The sequence below is a fragment of the Carassius gibelio genome, chromosome A5, assembly GCF_023724105.1.
Source record: "Carassius gibelio isolate Cgi1373 ecotype wild population from Czech Republic chromosome A5, carGib1.2-hapl.c, whole genome shotgun sequence".
Lineage (NCBI taxonomy): Eukaryota > Metazoa > Chordata > Actinopteri > Cypriniformes > Cyprinidae > Carassius > Carassius gibelio.
Genome location: NC_068375.1, coordinates 7,554,295 through 7,576,052, shown reverse-complemented (window position 1 = coordinate 7,576,052; position 21,758 = coordinate 7,554,295). Strand labels below are relative to the sequence as shown.

The window sequence follows — 21,758 nt, the reverse complement described above, 5'->3', positions numbered from 1 at the left end:
ACAGCCTACCAGACAGCCAGTTTTACTCACTGAAATATTTATTTGTCATAAAATTATTACTTCATAATTGTATTAGAGTCGTACACACATGCTATACAGATAATAGAGTCGTGCATTATTTTGAGTGATGACTGCTATTATAAGAGTGTCTTGATGGAGCGCAGGAGATGCAGATAACATGATACTGACCCTTAAGAAACTTTCATTAATGCTGTCACGTAACAAATCTGTCCAAATATAAAATGAAATTAATAGATAATTTCTACATTGAAATAAAAATGTAAAGACTGCAAAACTATAAATTGCGAATCTAAATAATTATATAATAAAATGAAAACATGTATCTATTATCTGTTTCATGTATCTATTATAACATTTATGTAGTTTTGTTTGCTTGGCTGTTTCCTTATAAAAGTCAAGAAATTTGTTTTTCGTCAGGTGTTTTTTGTCAGGTATCGTTTTAAATTATATGACGTCATTACATTGCCGTCTTGCCACCAGCCAATCCCTGCGCTGCTGATCATGGTTTCGAGTATCCATACATATCCCCTTTTAAGCCAACACATGAACGCGCAATTATCTCAGATAACTCAATCCAGCGATACTAATCAAACACAACAGGTGTGTTCGAAGAACCCAATTAGCTGGATCAGGATTAGCACGATGATATCATCTTGGAGGTGTCATTTGATCTCGGATGTAATAAGCGACGTACGAAGAACAGGCATAGGCGGAGTTTCACTTTTGTGCGTGTGGGGGCACCTACCAGCAGATGCGGTGCAGCAGTCGATTCTGTTCCTCTCGGAATGTCTGTTTCCCTTTACGCAAACATACTACAATTCTTGAGTAGTTGCCGAGTTACTATACGTACGATCAGAACTAGCGTGCGCAAGAAGCGTTAAAAAATAATTAAATACAGAATTCATATTTTCTAATTTTATTTGTCCAATCTTATAATTTTTTTTTTTGGATATAATGAGTAAGTTTAGAATTAATTATTTTTAATTAGTAATTAGAAAATATGAATTCTGTATTTATTTTTATTTTTCAAAGCACAAGATTAATTGGCTCTGCCCCCCCCCCCCCCCAAACTCCGCCCATGAGAACAGGCCCCAGGTGTAGTTAGGGAACTGTTTTCTTAGTTTCCCTACCCGTGAACTGATTGTTCTCTTTATCATCCATTAGATTGTTTTCTTTATTATAAATATTATTTGTGAATGTTTGATTTTTAATTCTGTTAATTAAATAGAGATGTCTTGGAACTCACATCAGGGGTTGTGATTCTTCTTTGTTATATGTTCGGCCTGTGTCCTTAGAATTCACGAGCCTTGAAATGGTAATGGGCCGTAACAAATATAAAGAAAACAAGAAGATAAAATAGAAAAATAATGCTAGTCTTCGAGGACTTTTGAAAAACAGGCCTTTGCATAAATCTATTTTCTACCCATATTGGGCCATTTTTGTATATTTTTTTAAATATATATTTATATATTTTATATATTTAAACAAACGTATAGACATACACACGTATTTGTTTGTATTATAGCATGACTAAGCATGCATACAGTAAAACACTTTCCCAGCATGAATCCAGCGCTCATTGTCGTGTTCTCTGGAATCACATGGCATCAATCCCATTAGGTTTAGTCACTGATCAACGCGTCTATAAATCTTTAACAATCGCCATAGTAAAGCTAATGGAATTCCATTTATTATTTCTTCAGAATCCCGGTAAATCCACTTGGATCTCATCTGAGATTATGGTTGGCTTCAATACGATATTTATTCTAGGGAATGTGACGAGCATGTGTTGAACGACGATTTTTTTTTTCCACTCCCACCGCTTTATGATGAAAGTTGCGAAACCGAAAGTTAATGGATCAAATGAGAACGGCTATATTACCGCATTCTAAACTCTTCTGTCCCGTCATTTAAACGTTTGGGCTGTAATGGACGATCACAACAGTCCTGCTTCTGTTTGGAGGGTGAACGTGGAGGTGTTGAAGCGCTTGCTCGCGTGCGCTGCTGCATGCACCTGTGTAGGTGTGATCTATATGCAGTGGACATACATTTGGATGCTCAGGTCCGAAATGGCAGAGATAACGCAGCGCTTCAGGCCTCTGGAGACAGCGAGAGACGAAGGTGGGATATGCTGCGATTCCGCCGTGTGCTACGGGGTAGGTGAGTGCTTTCTTTGTTTCACTTTTAATGGGGTTCATCTGTAGCTTCACCAACAAATAACAGGTTTGCGGGTTGTTGTTTTTTTTCTTTTGGTTATACCAAAGTATTCTCCAGAGAGCAAAATGATTCAGTGCTATGGTACATTTCAAAGTACAGTAGGCTATTGGTCTTTTAAAGCAGCTTGAAGTAGCATCACTGTGGTATATGAATATAGTTAACTCATGTACAGGTGATATTTACATAGTAGTCCAATGCATTTTCAACAATACAGTTGTAAAAAAAAAAAAAAAAAAAAAAAAATTTGTCAGTGCTTACATAGAGTTTATTTGTGCAGCTATTTTTCACTTCCTCATCTGTGTTAAAATAAATACTACACTTGCAGAACTGGTGGCTGCCTTCTGTTCACTCTGCATTAAATAAAATAAAATCAGAAACAAATAGATTTTTTTGAATTTATTCAATTTTTCTTTCAAATAAATTTAAAGACTAAAGAAAATTCCAGTGTTCTAATTAGTTTAATCAACCCCAAATCAAGACATCAAGAAATAATGCTAAACAATCAACAAAATGACCCAAGTAACATTAAATGCAGCTTCACTAAAGGAGAATGTTTGTTCTGATAAAAACAACAAAAAAAAAAACAACAACATTATTTGGTGTACTGAATTTTGTCTGACGAAAGTATAAAACCAAATACTCAAATCAGTATAAAAACAATAATCAAAGACTGTATAAGGTCTTTTTTAAGTTTTTGCATATTGTTGGGCCAGTGGGGTTTATGGTAGTTTGACCAAGGGTATGCGCACACCCTCCTCCAAATGGGTTGGGCTATTCCAGTAATGCTTGTGAGGACAATGATCAAGAATTGTGTTTTTGGTTTTAATACAGTAGTCTGGGAAGAGTCCAACAGCTTTCTATTCAGTGTTTTCACCTGAATTACTGGCACTTCAAAACCAAAACTGTCAGATGTTACACTGTACAACCAGTCTACCCCATTCTAATTAAAAGAGGTCATTATCTTTTAATTAGAATGGGGTAGACTGGTTGTACAGTGTAACATCTGACAGTTTTGTTATTATTTTAGTGTTGCTAACTGCTGTCCACTATAAAATCCTGAAGCAAAATCAGTGAGCGATGATGTCTATAATTTCCCACAGGCTACATCTTGTTATAAGGTAAACTGTTATCACAGATTCCCTGAGAGACGAACACACACAGAGGTACGAGACAAGAGAGATGTGACAAAACAGAGGAAGAGAAGAGAAAGTGAGTAACATCCCTCTCTCTGTCTAACACACAAATACATATTTTTAAGTTTTATTTCCCGTATGAATTGTCGTTTCTTTTGGCAGAGCAGCACACATTTCTTCACCTTGTTCCTGTGTCCTCGCAGTCGTACAGTGAGTATAACGCAGGAGAAAGGGAACAGTTTCACCAAAAATGAAACACACTCTCTCCTCACCGTTCCAAACCTGTTTGACTTTCTTTCTTCTGAAAAATGTTTTACGATTGTGAGTAACCAGATAGTTCTGCTGACCTTTGTCAAACACATTAAACAAACAAATAAATATAAAATACTGAGATACTAAGAAGAAGGGTTTAGAACAACATGAGGGTGAGAAATGATGAGTGAAGTTTTTTTGTGACACCCCCCCCCCCTCCATTACTGGTAATGCAAATTAGGTTTTTGATTACTTCAGCTTGTTACTCAAGTCATGGGGTTATTGTGGTTATTATATTTAGACGGACGTCTAAACGACTTGTTTATATGCATCTGTTATTTTAATGCACTAACTTTGGCTGTTGGTAAATGATGTTTACAAATGTTAACACTGCAAGAAGAAGCAGTGTTTTGTTCTTTTTTTTTGTGATGAATGAACAGAGATTCCAGTAAAGAGTCTGAGAAGCTTGTAAGCACAGATACAACAATAAAAGATTCTCTACACAATTGAACTTTTGTGGGTTGAATAATATTTGTTTTTATTTGTTTTTATCAACTTTATATCCCCAGAATCTCACATTTGAATTAATTTGTATAACTGCTTACTGATGCTGGTGTTTAACCCCTTAACTGCCCCCCCCCCCCCCATTTTTGAACATAGACTTGAAAGTGCACTATCAAAACTTAAAATGTTATAATTATTGAACACTTTAGAAGACAATCAGCAGAATATTGTGGAAGTGGAATCATTCTAAATATGAAAGTATCAGAAAGTTATAGAAGTTTAAATTTACCGTAAAGATAATGCACTGTACATTTTTATTTTATTTTATATTAAATAAATAAACAGGTTTTACTCTAGAATTTCTATAAAATTAAAGCCTAATGTCAAAATAAGTTAGGTTTCAAATTTGAAGTTGACATAAAAAAAAAGGTTCCTGTGAGATTTTATTTAGTCCGTTATACCACAAACAGCCACCGGGTGACACCCAAACTACATTTACATTTTATGATGCATTTTTTTTTTTGTCAAAAATGTCTACATTTCTCTTTCAATATTACTTCTATCACAAAATGCACATTTTTTCTAAGAAATTATTTTATTACTAAAATATTTGATAGGGTAAAAAGGCTCTCTCATTTGTTCTCCATGTTTTCCTCAGATGATGGTGACATCACTGTTCTGTCGTGGGCCGTAGAGCAGAGCAGAGGACAGGGGCTGCAGGTATCAGCTGATATTGTTACAGTGGAGACCGAGGGCACATACTTCATCTACAGTCAGGTTGGTTCTGATACTGCTGCATTATCAAAATACAGACTTAAAAGGGTTAGTTCACTTAAAAACGATCAATTAATCACCCTCATGTGATCTCAACCATACTTGGTTGACTCGCAAGAACAAAGCTCATTGATACATCAAGCGAGGATGTTTGAGCTTCTGTTTATCATCTTTGATGTGCTCCATGGATGTGTCTGTTCATCACATGAAGTGATTGTGTCTTATCTTATACCTTATACCTATATATATATATATTATGTTTTATTGTTTAGGTTATTGCAATTATGTTGTTGTCTCTGTAGTACCATTGAGTTCTGTGTTATGATTGTATAGATTTTAGAGATTATTTGTGTCAAAAACACTCCACACTATCAGAAGAGAAGAAAACAAAAAGCTGTATAATTTATTAATTTATTTGTTTTTGGATTTGAGACTCAAAACAGTGCCCTCTGCTGGGTTGTACAAATTGACAGCCATAAAGCAGTAATAATATATTGTGCACTATATCAGCTGAAAATGTTCTTAGATGGTTGAACGTTTTGTAGTATATGACATTTATTACATAAGTAGCTTAAGGTTTGTGTAAAAACCCTTCACTAACACCAGCCCCAAAGCACAAAACAAATCAATCAAAAGTACAAAATGAGTAACACGTTACAGTAAAATGTAATTTGTTAACCACATTAGTCAACATCAACAGATGATGAACAATACTTCTACATTATTTATTATTCTTAAAGAACCTTAATGTCAACATTTACTTATTCCTTATTATACATCAAAAGTTGTAACATTAAAATTAGTTAATACACTGTAAAATAAACATGAACCAAAATGAACACAGTAACAAATGAATAAATGTATAAATCTGTAAAAAAAAAAAAAAAAAAATTATAATAAATAAAAAAAAAAAGCTCATTGTTAGTTAATGCAAGGGAATGCATTGACTAATGTTAACAAAGAAGGCATGACCTGCTATAACATAATATCAGTCATTCTCATGATCTGTGTGACAGATGTAGATTACTTTCTTTCTTCAGTAGAACAGTACAAAGTGTTTTAGCTGAAAATATGCTTCTTAGTGAGTCAACAGCTATTAGCACTTTGAATGTCAAAAACTTGCATAGACTTGCATTTCATGAATCACCAAGGATCATGTCTTCAGAGAAAAAAAATAAAATCTCAGCTACATCTTGGTTGGCCTCAGTGAGAGTGTTACATTTCAAGTATCTACAGTTAATCGTCCCCAGCTCCATACAGTATTACCCTGTTACTCACCACAGGTGCTGTATAAAGACACCACCTGGATCATGGGTCATGTGATCACGAAGAGGTTCAAGGGGGCGGAGACTAAGCTGATGAAGTGTCTGAAAAGCATGCCCAGTAACATCAGCCAGCCACTCAACACCTGCTACACTGCTGGTGAGTTATCAGGACAATACTGACAATACTGTCCAAAAATTAATTAACTGAATTAATTATGTTTATGCATCAGGTCTTTGTAGCACTCAGACCACGCCCCCTCAAATATACTGTCAGAAAGATTCCGCCATCATTTAAAGAAGGAAAATCTCACTGCAATAACAGTGTTAAAAGTGAAGGAACTAACAGAAATGACATATTTTAGAACACAGTGAGAGCATGATATTTCAGTTTTAATAAAAGCACATTAGAAGGTTAGAACTCTTTATATATATATATATATATATATATATATATATATATATATATATATATTATAAATAACACCATCAAATGTTATGAGCATGAATGATAAATGAAAAACAAATATAAAAAATCTAATAATACAATGAAAAAGTTTTAATTTAAAAGGTTCCTTTAAAAAAAACAGAACAGAACTAAACTTTTCAAATAATGTGACTAAATTCAGTGTTCTATTATTATTATTATTCACTATGTACTATATCTGTTGTAAGTAATGGGGATAAATAAATGGGCCACAAATGGCACCGTTTCCTAAGAATGACCCAGTCTACTGTCAGATATCACAGAAAAAAAGATTTGACACCCAAAGCAGCACTACTTTTCATTTTGCTTCCATAACATAACGTCTTTTTCAATTCAAGTCTGTGTAAAGGCACTTCATTGAATTGCTGAAAACATGTTACAAAGAATGGATATTATTGGGTCGGGATAATTTACAAAGCTGCTCTGTCTTCTAATTTAACTTCCACTGAGGTTGTAGCGTTGTTTGACAGCTGAGAGAGACATCATGCTTCCCGCGAGTGGGTGTGGTTTCAGAGCTGACAGAGGACACGCCCCCAGCGCTTCTAGATTTTAATACCCTATTTTATTTTCTTGTATTTTTTATCATTAAAGTTTGGCTGGGTGGTTAATAACACATTGTTCTGTGATGTGACAAACTCAGAGCACATACTTGATATTGCTTTGAACGGACTTTAAGTCTGTAGATTTCAATTACAAAAAATATCTTTGTTTTTCTCAAAACGGGGTTCCTCTCCACTTTGCAGCACACCCAACGTTACAGTTTTAAACCTATCTATTTTTACAGATGTATCATTCATCTGATTAACTTATACTGTATTTTTACGCGTTGTGTTGTGTGTCGTGCTGTGTAAACATAAAACCATGTCTGCATTTGTGATCTGAGAAACAATAAACAACAAGGCTACTTTACACTGCTCAAAAAACTCACGTTTGAATCATCATTGGCTAATTATTTAATTATAAATACTGTACATACAGGCTGTGATATTAAAGAACTTTTCCATGATATTCAAATTTTTTGAGATGCACCTGTATCTCTTTAGTCTTTATAGATCTTCTTTATGCACCAAGAGCGTGTAACACTCCACAGAGAAAGGAAAAATAGAAATGATATCATATGACCCCTTTAAATATTTCAGAAAATTTTGTAATTTAAAAACAGTTGTCTTAATGTACTGTGATTCATGCTACCCAGAAAGCATTTGAATTAAAGCACTTACTGTAGAAATACACACCATTCCACACAGATGAGGAGTTTGAGAAGCTAGATTCACGCTTTATTCTCTGTGACGCAGTGAGATCAGATGTCTGTGTGGATTTTGCATCATATAATCTAAATTTCTGTCTGAGTATAAAGCATGTGTTGTTCTCATAGGGATTTACTTCCTGGAGTCCGGATCCACCCTTCAGCTCTCTGTTCCCCGTAAATCAGCCGAGCTCATCCTGACAGCTCACGCCACCTTCATGGGCCTCTTCAACATATGACACGGACACACGTGTGATTTACACGCTTAACAGAAGCCTTGTTTACCCTCTTGTATGCTAGTTCAGACACTCATGCTTTCATGTGGTGAATGGAGGACACCCAGTGGAGGATTGAAACACTGGCATGTTGGAAAAGGTACCCAAAAAAAAATGCAAATGGCACTACGATGTTTGGACATGGTATCATGGTAATACCATGTGTTTTTGGACATATACTGTGGGAAATGTAAATATCATGTAATATGGATATGGTATTCAGTAACATAGTATACAGTGATCAGCCACAACATTAAAACCACTAACAGATGAAGTGAATAACATTGATTTTATTGTTACAACGGCACCTGTTATTAGGCAGTTCTTGAAATTCATGTGTTGGAAAGTGGAAAATTGTGCAAGTGAAAACATCTGAGTGACTCTGAAAAGGGCTAAATAGTGAAATATCCTCCAAAACGGCAAGTCGCGTGGAATGTTCCCAGTATGCAGCGGTTAATAGCAACCAAAAGTGGCAATGGTTTAAGGCAAAAACTAATTCAGGAATGGTTTGAGGAGCATGACAAAGAGTTCAAGGTGTTGCCTTGCCTCCAAATTCCCCAAATCTTAATCCGATTGAGCATACAGTATATAGGATGTGCTGGACCAACAAATCCATGGAGTCTTCACCTCCCAAATTTTAGGACTTAAGTTAAGTAAAGTCATATTTATGTAGCACTTTATACAATACAGATCATGTCAAAGCAGCTTTAACAGGAAAACAAAGTGTGTTGATAATTCAAGGGACAATAAAAAAGAGAGTCATTTTTCCAGCTAAAGTCGGTTCATTAATGATTAAGAGATGTTCGTCATCATCCAGTTCAGCTCTCCTGTTTTTTAATGGTAGAAATGTGATAAGAGTGTTATGTGTGAGCCAGGTTAAAGAGATGGGTCTTTAATCTAGATTTAAACTGACAGGTAGATTGTTCCAGACTTTGGCCGCTAAATAGGAAAAGGATCTGTCACCTGCAGTTGATTTTAATATTCTAGGTATTATCAAATAAGAGTTTGAGATCACAGAGGATGTGAAAGACTATACTGCGATATGAGCTTGCTGAAGTACTGAGGTGCTAAACCATTCAGGGCTTTATAAGTAATTAGTGAGATTTATGTAATGTTTGATAGGGAGCCAGTGCAGTGTGGACAGGACCGGGCTAATATGGTCATACTTCCTGCTTCTAGGAAGAACTCTTGCTGCTGCATTTTGGACTAACTTGAAGTCATAAATGCATGGATTAACATTTCTGCATTTGACATTGAGAGTATAGGTTGTAATTAAGATATATTTTGAAGATGGATCTGCTGCTTATGTCTTGGTGCCAGAAACCACAGGATACATTCAGAGCTCTCATGGAGACCTTGCCTCATTTTGGCAGCACAAGGGGATCCTTCAGGATATTAGAAAGGTCAGGTGGCTGTAATGTTGTGTCTGATCAGTTTGTCACAATGCCAAGGTATTACTGTCTGATGCAATCACTGTACCGTGGTGACACCATAGTACTTCTTTGTTTTATGGTTTTGGAATCACTGCATTAACACATTGTGATCAGTATTTGTTAACCAAAAAAAAAAATTAAATTGGTTTTTTTTCAAGACCTGTATAATGTTTTTAAACTGTATGGTCATCTCATTTTGATTTTAAATAAATTCAGAGTTGTTTTAATGTAATATTTCCCCTGAGTAAAAATATTGAACAGAAATAACTAATAATTCTCAGTACGAATAAATCGCTCTGAATCATAATCTATTGCCATCCTGCTTCCCATCATCTGTACTCCTTCTAATGTCAAAATGTGCTTTCTTATTATTTATTACACTTTTCTCTGGAAAAACTACCAATAACAAAAGTAATTTGCAAGTGCATCAATGCAGCTATGTTTCCTCATATTGATTATTTCTTACATTGCAAATAAATATGTAAAATCAAGTATTTGTAACACAATGTATTTTTTTATTTTATTTCACCCGTTCTTCTGCACGCATACAAAATAGGGAATGAAAAAACAATGTCACACAGAAACAAAAACAAAATGATGTGCTGTCTAGCTATTTGTCTGCAAAAATCTGTGCTTTTTAGCTTTTTAAAAAATCAGTATTGTTTTTATTTATTGATTGTTTATTCACTTTTAGTGCTTTTGATGACCCTGATCTTTTCAACAACTGGTTTTACTATTTGTCACGCATCTGCAGGTACTCTACAGCAAATTCTGTTGTTCCCTAACTTCAACACAGGAAAACCTGCATCCTAATATCCTTAATAGTTAGCGAAGCCAAGTGCACAAGTGAAAAACTAAAATAAACCTAAGATGTGTTCTGATATACTACACTGAGTGGGAGACAGAAAACACTTGAGTCACACAGATCCGGGGTTTTGAATAGGATGTCATCATTCACTCTTAGAAATCAATATCAATCTACAAATGACAATTCTTTCTTCCGTAGATGAATAGACAGATATAGATACAGTAGATTCAGTGAACTTGAATGGACTCTCAGCCCATTTCTGTGTGATGTGTCCTCTGACCTTTTCCCATCATTGCTCAGATAACCTCCTGGACCTGATATAAAAATTCAATGTGCATTTTCTGACCATTTCTCATTAATCATTGAGATTACATTGTGTGCTGGTGACCTGGAAACTCTTTGGCCCAACCAAAATACGTCTGAAACAAATCAGATGTAGATACGGTGGCCCCAAAACGTCTTTGAACACATGCAGATCTTTGAATGCCATTTAACCGCATTGGAAAACAAAATAACATAACGTGCACCATTTATTTTAAAGAGAGAACAAGTATTTGGACCTTTTATGGTAGAACGCCAAGGTCAATTTAAACAAGAACTGACTTCATCCTGACTGAAAAAAGATTAAACAACCATGTCAAGTTTTCAAAGCACATTTTATGTTGGTCTAACATTAATAGCAGTGATATTAATAGTAATAACACTCGCTATAGCAATCAATCAATCATTTCTATGAATTAAAAAAGTGACAAACATTTATTTTAGTTTTATCTTACAGTTTTTCTCAGTCGCTTTGGTACATTTCTTGAATCAAACTCACAATTTGCAAAACATAAAGTGCATTTCTCAAAACAACCCGTACAAATAGCAAATCACCATGAATTACCTGCAAAAGCCAGTCTCCTGCTCAAAATCCTTAGTTCATCTCTCAAAAGTAAATATCTGTGTCAATGAACATATCAGTGCCATCAGAATGACAAGTCCTTGTGTCATAGTTTACGGATAAGACAGTCAAATTGCTTAGTCATGTTGTCAATATAACAGTTTACTCTGGAGGGATGATCTGATGTAAACCTCTGTATTGAACAATATGCCATATGCTTATGTATGCCATATCCATTTCAAACGTACACATTTACACATTACTGTTTGTGGGATATTGACTGAAAGAGACTGGATAGAATTCCCAGTTACACTTTTACAAAGTCTGACCAAAAAAAAAAAACCTTTACAATGTCATTGTGATATAGAAAAGGAAAAACAAATATGGACACAAATATGAAAATAAGTCCATTTTCAGAATGTGTAACTCTTGTGTTGTCCTCTGTCTATACAGTATAAGCTTTTCAACTGAAGATTCATGAGATGAACCTTTGAGCTATTTCAGAGAAAGGGTTTATCATTGGTTTATCATCTACATTCTCTTCATAAGTCAAGATTCACTTGGACAATTCATGCCAAATGTACAAAAAGTCTAATACAGTTTTTCTCAGTCGCTTTGGTACATTTCTCTAATCATTCTTGAGATTTGCAAAACAGTAAGTGCATTTCTCAAAACAACTCGTACAAATATCAAAACACAATGGATGACCTGCAAAAGCCAGTCTCTTGCTCAAAATCCTTAGTTCATCTCTCAAAAATAAATATCTGTGTCAATGAACATGTCAGTGCCACCAGAATGACAAGTCCTTGTGTCATAGTTTACGGATAAGACAGTCAAATTGCTTAGTCATGTTGTCAATTTAACAGTGGAGGGATGTTCTGATGTAAACTACTGTATTGAACAGTATGCCATATGCTTATGTATGCCATATCCATTTCAAAACTACACATTTACACATTACTGTTTGTGGGATGTTGATTGAAAGAGACTGGATAGAATTCCCAGTTACACTTTTACTAGTGGTCTGACCAAAAAAAAAAAATACTTTTACAATGCCATTGTGATATAGAAAAGGAAATATGGGAACAAAGATGAAAATAATTCCATTTTCAGAATTTGTAACTCTTGTGTTGTCCTTTGTCTATACAGTATAAGCTTTCCTACTGAAGATTCATGAGATGAACCTTTGAGCTATTTCAGAGAAATGGTTTATCATTGGTTTATCATCTACATTCTCTTCATTAGTAAAGATTCACTTGCACAATTCATGCCAAATTGACAAAACATCTAATAATAGTGTGTAAAAATACAAATAAAAAGTGTGCTTGGCAGTTTATGACAACTAGATTAACCATTTTGCATTTAATGACTTATACTATGAACTAAAGACTAGATGTTTTGGGGGGTAAGACTATTGCACAGAAAACTGTATAATACATTTTGAGCAACATGACATTAGCAACTGATAATGTAGGAAACCGCAGATAAATGTGCATAATCAATTGCATGAATGTACAATAGCAATCGCAACTTGTTCAAAAGAATGAGAAACTGGTTTTATGATGTGTATTAATGACTAGATGATGTGGAGGTTGTACAAGTAGTTTTGAAAATTGCATTTCTGTTTTGAAAAATGCACCAAAGTGACTGAGAAAAACTGTAATAATGTGTAAAAATAAATATAAAAAGTGTGCTAGGCAGTTTTTGACAACTAGATTAACCATTTTGCATTTAATGACTTATATGATGAACTAAAGACTAGATGTTTTGAAGGGTAAGACTGTTGCACAGAAAACTATGCAATACGTTTTGAGCAACATGACATGAGCAACTGATAATGTAGGAAACTGCCGATAAACATGCATAATCAATTGCATGAATGTACAAAAGCAATCGCAACTTGTTCAAAAGAATGAGAAACTGGTTTTATGATGTGTATAAATGACTAGATGATGTGGAGGTTGTACGAGTAGTTTTGAGAATTTCATTTCTGTTTTGAAAAATGCACCAAAGTGACTGAGAAAAACTGTAAGTGAATATTTAAGTCTCCTAGCTAATTAAGCTTCTCTTCGTAAAAAGCCAGACAATTATGTGACATTTTGGCTTATGTCTATTGGTCTATTGGATCGGATCCACGTACTGGAGCATGATGTCCGCACACCACCGGGAACCATCATCCGGCAGCGGCCCTACCGTGTCCCGGAGATTCTGCGACACGCCATCGAGGAGGAGGTGCAGAAGAAGCTGAGGTTAGGGGTGATCAAACCATTGCGCAACCCATGGTCCAGCCCCATCGTCATGGTCCCGAAACCCGACGGCACCCTCCGCTTCTGTAACGACTTCCGCCGTCTGAACGATGTCTCCGAGTTTGATTGCTATCCGATGCCCCACGTCGACTAGCTGCCGGACTGGTTGGGAAGGGCCCAGTTCATATCCACTCTCGACCTCACCAAGGGCTACTGGGAAGTCCCACTGACGGAACAGACGAAACCTAAGACGGCCTTCTCCACCCCAAGGGGCCACTGGCAGTATCGGGTCCTTCCCTTCGGCCTCCACGGGGCACCAGCAACCTTCCAAAGGCTCATAGACGTCCTCCTTCAGCCACACCAGGCCTATGCGGTGGCCTACCTTGATGACGTCATGATCCACTCGGAGACCTGAGAGGACCATTTGGAGCGGCTGCGGAGTGTGCTCACGGAGCTGCGCCGGGCCGGGCCGAAGCCAAGTATTTGAGATATCAGGTGGGTCGCGGCCTGATCCGACCTCAGGAGAAGAAGGTTGCAGCTATCCTCTCTGTGCCACGGCCCACCTCTAAGACACAGGTATGTGCCTTTTTGGGGTTGGCGAGATATTATCACTGCTTCATCCCTAACTTCTCCTCCTTAGCTTCTCCCCTGACAGACCTGACCAGGAAGGGGCAGCCAGAGAAAGGGAACCCCGGAACAGAAGTCGCATTTCGAGGCCGCCCTGATGACGGAATCGGTCCTCCGTCAAACTGCCCCTTCCTGCTGCAAACCGGCACGATTCCGACAACGGGTTGGGAGCCATCTTGTCACAGGGCCACGATGGTGAGGAACACCCAGTGATGTTCATCAGCCGAAAGCTGACACCCGCAGAACAGCGGTACACCACCGTAGAGAGGGAAGTGTTGGCCGTTAAGTGGGCAGTCCTTGAGCTCCGTTATTGCCTCCTCGGCTGCCACTTCGCCCTCCTCATGGACCATGCTCCCGTGCAGTGGATGGCCCGGGCAAAGGAGACCAACGCCAGGGTGACGCGGTGGTTCCCGATGTCCAGGAACTTTAACTTCACCCTACAACATCGGGCAGGGAAGGCCAACGCAGACGGACTCTCCCGCATGTGGTCAGCTTTTGCAGGTCTGTCAGGCTCCACTCCCCACCCTCCCCGGATCTCCACACTGCTCCATAGGTATAGGACAATGCTTGGTGAGGGGGTGTGACGCGTCCCGAGCGCTCATCAGCGTCGCCCTGGCAATGGCGCAGACACACCTGCGCCTACTCATCACAGGCTGAGCGGCCACACCTGCGTGTCATCAGCCGCTGCCATATAAACCCCACAAGCGGGCACAGAGGTGAGAGATGTCTCCACGAGAATCGGCTAACATTGTGTTTTCCTTATACCCTAGACAGCAGCGTGTGACCGCCAGCCCCAACACAACAGGAGAGGACGGACCCACACTGCACTAGAGCACTGCCAAGACTGGATGCCGATTACCGAACACCCAAACCACCTTACAGCACCGCCAGTTCTCACACGGATTCTTTTAATAAATCCACCCTTCAGGGAATTTACCCTCCTTCTCGTGTTGTGACCTAATTTTTGAAGCCACTTTATGTAATGAGGGTATATGTCATCAGTAGCATTATGTTGAATGTGTGTGTGTGCGTGTGTGTGTGTGTTAGAGCTGAAGATCTTTGCCCGAACCGGACGGGTCGGGCTCCGGCTTGCGCTCCGGTTTACGAGGTAAACGAGCGGTCATGTGATGTGTTTTGATTAGCGCGAGAAAGATGCGAAAATGGATGCTGAGCAGGTGTGACGGAGGCTTGCCTCTGGCGATTACGTTTTGGATGCACCAGCAACTAAAGCAAACTCTAAGGTGTGGAAAGGTTTTAACCATGTTTATAATGAGAATAATGAGTGAATAATGACGCACCATCAGTGAGCGCAGGAACGCGCTGAAGACATCTACAGTGGATTCAATAATTTTCCTCCACAAAAACATGTAGACCTAGCCTAATCTCTGTGTGTAAAGGTTTTTCAAATGATAACTAAATATTAATTAAGTCTTAAATGCATAATGTTGACAGAGTATTTACGCTAATGTTGGCATTATTCTTTTATTAAATATCAGCTGCTAGTGGCGAAGCAAATCCGGTGGAGCCTTTATCTTAATTTCGTTATTGCCAAATGCACATCTTAATTTAAAATGTATCTTAATTAAACATTTTTTTTTAAATGACTCGTTTTTATTGGTGCGTTGGACTATTTATAGGATAAATGAGCCTATGTCTAGAATGCTGAGATGATATCACAGAGGATTTATTCCAACTTCCAAGTGGTCTAGTCTATTTTAGTTATGAGTAAATTATGTTAAAACATGAATAAATGACTCATTGTTGACAAAAGGCAAAAGAGCTGTGTGAGTGCGCACATTTGAATAATGTCGGGCTGTAAACGGGTTCGGGCTTTAAAAAACCTGTTGGGCTCGGGTTCTGTCGGGCCTAACTTTTAAGGCCCGATTACAGCTCTAGTGTGTGTGTGTGTCTGTGTGGTTTCCTGCAGACTAACGCAGTGCTCCTACAGTAGCTTAGACTTCCTTAGCGTTTGTTCCTTCATGCAGAGGTCAGGAAGGCCTTCACTCAGAGGAATAAAACACAAGAGAACAGACAGAACAGGAACGAAAGGCTGGCTCTTCCTCCCATTATGGCGGCTGGCACTCAGGGTGACCTTTATTGTGTGGTGGGGTCAGGTTTGTGGTTGCTGATGTAATTTGCTCACACACACTGGCTCTGTATGCTCACACACACCGCTGCAGCTCCTGACACTGACCGCACCATTCCACCATTCCACAGCTTGTGTTCTTGGACTTAGTACCACTGTACATTACATGTATTTGCTTTCTGTGTTTTACACTTTGTTTCTGAAACAAATAAATAAAAAAAGATGCTACAATGTTTGTTTTTTTTCTTCTTATTTTTTTGTATCACGGCACTAAAAGTTAACTATTTATCCTGTACTATGGCAGTATTATGGATTCACTTACCTTGTATATTGTACTATGGTACTAGTTTTCAGACATTTACATTGGTAGCAGCCATTTCAGTACCATTGGTATGTTTAAAAGTAAAAAAAAAAACATTATTATGTGAAGCTCAAAAAATATTTGGGCCTTAATGTAAGATATGTGAATTTTAATTGTATATAAAATGCCTGTCCATTTGGATTATGTCATTTTAACTTAAATCAACTCAATAAATAAATGCATGTTTGTCAGAGATACATAAACATAAACGGCTACTGTATACAGGCCACCAGGGCACCATACAGACTTTATTAAAGAGTTTGGTGATTTTACATCCGAGTTAGTTCTGGCTGCAGATAAAGTCTTAATAGTTGGTGATTTTAATATCCATGTCGATAATGAAAAAGATGTATTGGGATCAGCATTTATAGACATTCTGAACTCTATTGGTGTTAGACAACACGTTTCAGGACCTACTCATTGTCGAAATCATACTCTAGATTTAATACTGTCACATGGAATTGATGTTGATAGTGTTGAAATTATTCAGCCAAGTGATGATATCTCAGATCATTATTTAGTTCTGTGTAAACTTCATATAGCCAAAATTGTAAATTCTACTTCTTGTTACAAGTATCGAAGAACCATCACTTCTACCACAAAAGACAGCTTTTTAAGTTATCTTCCTGATGTATCCGAATTCCTTAGCATATCCAAAACCTCAGAACAACTTGATGATGTAACAGAAACTATGGACTCTCTCTTTTCTAGCACTTTAAATACAGTTGCTCCTTTACGCTTAAGAAAGGTTAAGGAAAACAGTTTGACACCATGGTATAATGAGCATACTCGCACCCTAAAGAGAGCAGCCCGAAAAATGGAGCGCAGCTGGAGGAAAACAAAACTAGAGGTATTTCGTATTGCTTGGCGGGAAAGTAGCATATCCTACCGAAAAGCATTAAAAACTGCTAGATCTGATTACTTTTCTTCTCTTTTAGAAGAAAACAAACATAACCCCAGGTATTTATTCAATACAGTGGCTAAATTAACGAAAAATAAAGCCTCAACAAGTGTTGACATTTCCCAACACCACAGCAGTAATGACTTTATGAACTACTTTACTTCTAAAATCGATACTATTAGAGATAAAATTGCAACCATTCAGCCGTCAGCTACAGTTTCGCATCAGACAGTGCACTATAGACCCCCTGAGGAACAGTTCCACTCATTCTCTACTATAGGAGAGGAAGAATTGTATAAACTTGTTAAATCATCTAAACTTACAACATGTATGTTAGACCCTATACCATCTAAGCTCTTAAAAGAGGTGCTTCCAGAAGTCATAGGTCCTCTTCTGACTATTATTAATTCCTCATTGTCATTAGGATATGTCCCCAAAACCTTCAAACTGGCTGTTATTAAGCCTCTCATAAAAAAGCCACAACTTGACCCCAGAGAACTAGTTAATTATAGACCAATCTCGAATCTCCCTTTTCTGTCCAAGATACTAGAAAAGGTGGTATCCTCACAATTATATTCCTTCTTAGAGAAAAATGGTATATGTGAGGATTTCCAGTCAGGATTTAGACCGTATCATAGTACTGAAACTGCTCTCCTTAGAGTTACAAATGATCTGCTCTTATCATCTGATCGTGGGTGTATCTCTCTATTAGTTTTATTGGATCTTAGTGCTGCGTTTGACACAATTGACCACAGCATTCTTTTGCATAGACTTGAACACTTTGTTGGCATCAGTGGAAGTGCATTAGCATGGTTTAAATCGTACTTATATGACCGCCATCAGTTCGTAGCAGTGAATGAAGATGTATCATATCGATCACAAGTGCAGTATGGAGTACCTCAAGGCTCAGTTCTAGGGCCGCTACTCTTCACGCTTTATATGTTACCCTTGGGAGATATCATCAGGAAACATGGTGTTAGCTTTCACTGTTATGCTGATGATACGCAGCTCTATATTTCCTCGCAGCCCGGTGAAACACACCAATTTGAAAAACTAATGGAATGCATAGTCGATATAAAAAATTGGATGACGAGTAATTTCTTACTGCTAAATTCAGAAAAAACAGAGGTGTTAATCATAGGGCCTAAAAACTCTACTTGTAATAACCTAGAACACTGTCTAAGACTTGATGGTTGCTCTGTCAATTCTCTGTCATCAGTTAGGAACCTAGGTGTGCTACTTGATCGCAATCTTTCCTTAGAAAGCCACGTTTCTAGCATTTGTAAAACTGCATTTTTCCATCTCAAAAATATATCTAAATTACGGCCTATGCTCTCAATGTCAAATGCAGAAATGTTAATCCATGCATTTATGACTTCAAGGTTAGACTACTGTAATGCTTTATTGGGTGGTTGTTCTGCACGCTTGGTAAACAAACTACAGCTAGTCCAAAATGCAGCAGCAAGAGTTCTTACTAGAACCAGGAAGTATGACCATATTAGCCCGGTCCTGTCCACACTGCACTGGCTCCCTATCAAACATCGTATAGATTTTAAAATATTGCTTATTACTTATAAAGCCCTGAATGGTTTAGCACCTCAGTATTTGAATGAGCTCCTTTTACATTATACTCCTCTACGTCCGCTACGTTCTCAAAACTCAGGCAATTTGATAATACCTAGAATATCAAAATCAACTGCGGGCGGCAGATCCTTTTCCTATTTGGCGCCTAAACTCTGGAATAACCTACCTAACATTGTTCGGGAGGCAGACACACTCTTGCAGTTTAAATCTAGATTAAAGACCCATCTCTTTAACCTGGCTTACACATAACATACTAATATGCTTTTAATATCCAAATCCGTTAAAGGATTTTTAGGCTGCATTAATTAGGTAAACTGGAACCGGAACACTTCACATAACACCGTACTTTCTACATCATTAGAAGAATGGCATCTACGCTAATATTTGTCTGTTTCTCTCTTGTTCCGAGGTCACCGTGGCCACCAGATCCAGTCTGTGTCCAGATCAGAGGGTCACTGCAGTCACCCGGATCCAGTACGTATCCAGACCAGATGGTGGATCAGTACCTAGAAAGGACCTCTACTGACCTGAAAGACAGCGGAGACCAGGACAACTAGAGCCCCAGATACAGATCCCCTGTAAAGACCTTGTCTCAGAGGAGCACCAGGACAAGACCACAGGAAACAGATGATTCTTCTGCACAATCTGACTTTGCTGCAGCCTGGAATTGAACTACTGGTTTCGTCTGGTCAGAGGAGAACTGACCCCCCAACTGAGCCTGGTTTCTCCCAAGGTTTTTTTCTCCATTCTGTCACCGATGGAGTTTCGGTTCCTTGCCGCTGTCGCCTCTGGCTTGCTTAGTTGGGGTCACTTCATCTACAGCGATATCGTTGACTTGATTGCAAATTAAAACAGACACTATTTCAACTGAACAGAGATGACATCAATGAATTAAATGATGAACTGCCTTTAACTATCATTTTGCATTATTGAGACACTGTTTTCCAAATGAATGTTGTTCAGTGCTTTGGCGCAATGTATTTTGTTTAAAGCACTATATAAATAAAGGTGATTGATTGATTGATTGAAACGAAACAGGTGAGATTTCTCAAAAATCATGGCTATTTGCATCTATTTGATTTTATTTAAATTAGCATATTTTTCAAATGCATTTATTCAAATTGCTTAGAATCAGAATAAACCTGTTCATTATGAAAACTTTTAAATCTGTACAATTAAAAAGTATGAACATGGTTCAAATATGTTTTCAGTTAATATTTAATTGCTTCACATGTATATGAAATTGAAACAAAATAGATGTGTTGATGATAGATATGTAGACCTGCTTACTGAGATGACATAACTGAATTCAATGATGAACTGCCTTTAACTATCATTTAGCATTATTGACACTGTTTTCCTAATGAATGTTGTTCAGTTGCTTTGACGCAATGTATTTTGTTTAAAGCGCCATATAAATAAAGGTGACTTTGACTTTTGACTTTATTGTGTATTCAAACCACACTCAGTTTATTAGTACTATTAAACAAATTTTTGTTTTCATTTTTTCATTTATTTCATTCATGAATGTCTGACAGATATGAATCAATTAAGTTTGGCAGATTGTTTATGTTACTGAAATCCAAATGGATGGATATTTGATATGCAATCGAAAAATGAATATGATAATCATTCTGTATAATAGCATGTATCAATAGACCATGGTTTTACTTTCAGTAATACATCTATTAAAAAATAATCCATTTATGAGACTGGAATATGTTCCTCTTCAGACCACATTGAAACATGGCTGATGAAATATATGTGAGATGTTACTATAACTGTAGAGCAGTATGTGACACCTGCCTGCAACAATCCAGGTGTGAGCGAGCTGCGTATTTATCTGTATGCTTTGCTTTCTCTCTCTCGTTTCCTCACCATCTCTCACACTAATCAAGTGCACTAAGTACAGGGTGACCCAGATGATGACATTCACAGCCGCTTACACACATAAACACACAGAGTATAGTGGGATGTGCTGATAAATGCTCGTGGCCTTGCTGCAGTTCCCACAGTGAGATGTGTCACAGATATTTTTGCAGTTGTAGCACTCAGCAGAAATGCACACAATAGAAAGATACAGGGGAGAAGTGAATGTGGTGGCACATACAAACACAGTTATTCATCAGTCTGCTAACACACACACACACACACACACACACACACACACACACACACACGATCACCTGAGAGGCCTTGTTTTCCACCACTCTGAGAGCACAAATCTAAACTAAAATAGTCAAACATCCTGTAGGACAGAACAATAGATGAGATCTTTAATATTTTGGTTGTTTCACTTAGACAGTGGTGAGATTTTACGGGGAGTAAATGTCTTTTGCATCTCGATTGTTTCTTCTGCAAAAAAAAAAAAAAAAAACTATTATTGTACATGTCTCCTCTAGAGTCAGAAGATACGCAACAGTGTCTCAAACATTTCTCACTGAAGTCACATAAAAGCACAGAAGTGCTTAAAAAGTGCACTTAAGCATACTATTAAAATTACGGAAATAATACACTTTAAAATAATATACTTAAGTATGGACTGAATGTAACTCTTAATTGCATGTCATTTACAATTATGTGAAAATGCACTTTAGTTTAAATTTATATTAAGTGCAGTTCGCTAAACGTTAAAGTGCTTATTTGACCCACTTACCG

At 37.5% G+C, this 21,758-nt stretch overlaps 1 protein-coding gene across 1 annotated transcript; it reads left to right on the top strand.

The window, feature by feature from the left end:
* Positions 1 to 1,275: 1,275 nt before the first annotated feature.
* Positions 1,276 to 10,137, top strand: LOC127990801 (tumor necrosis factor ligand superfamily member 13-like). Its single transcript, XM_052591524.1, has 6 exons — positions 1,276 to 2,177; positions 3,339 to 3,447; positions 3,534 to 3,581; positions 4,786 to 4,904; positions 6,185 to 6,323; positions 8,026 to 10,137. Exons 1-6 carry the CDS (start codon positions 1,950 to 1,952, stop codon positions 8,133 to 8,135), a joined length of 753 nt encoding a protein of 250 aa, XP_052447484.1. The 5' UTR covers positions 1,276 to 1,949; the 3' UTR covers positions 8,136 to 10,137.
* Positions 10,138 to 21,758: the final 11,621 nt, after the last annotated feature.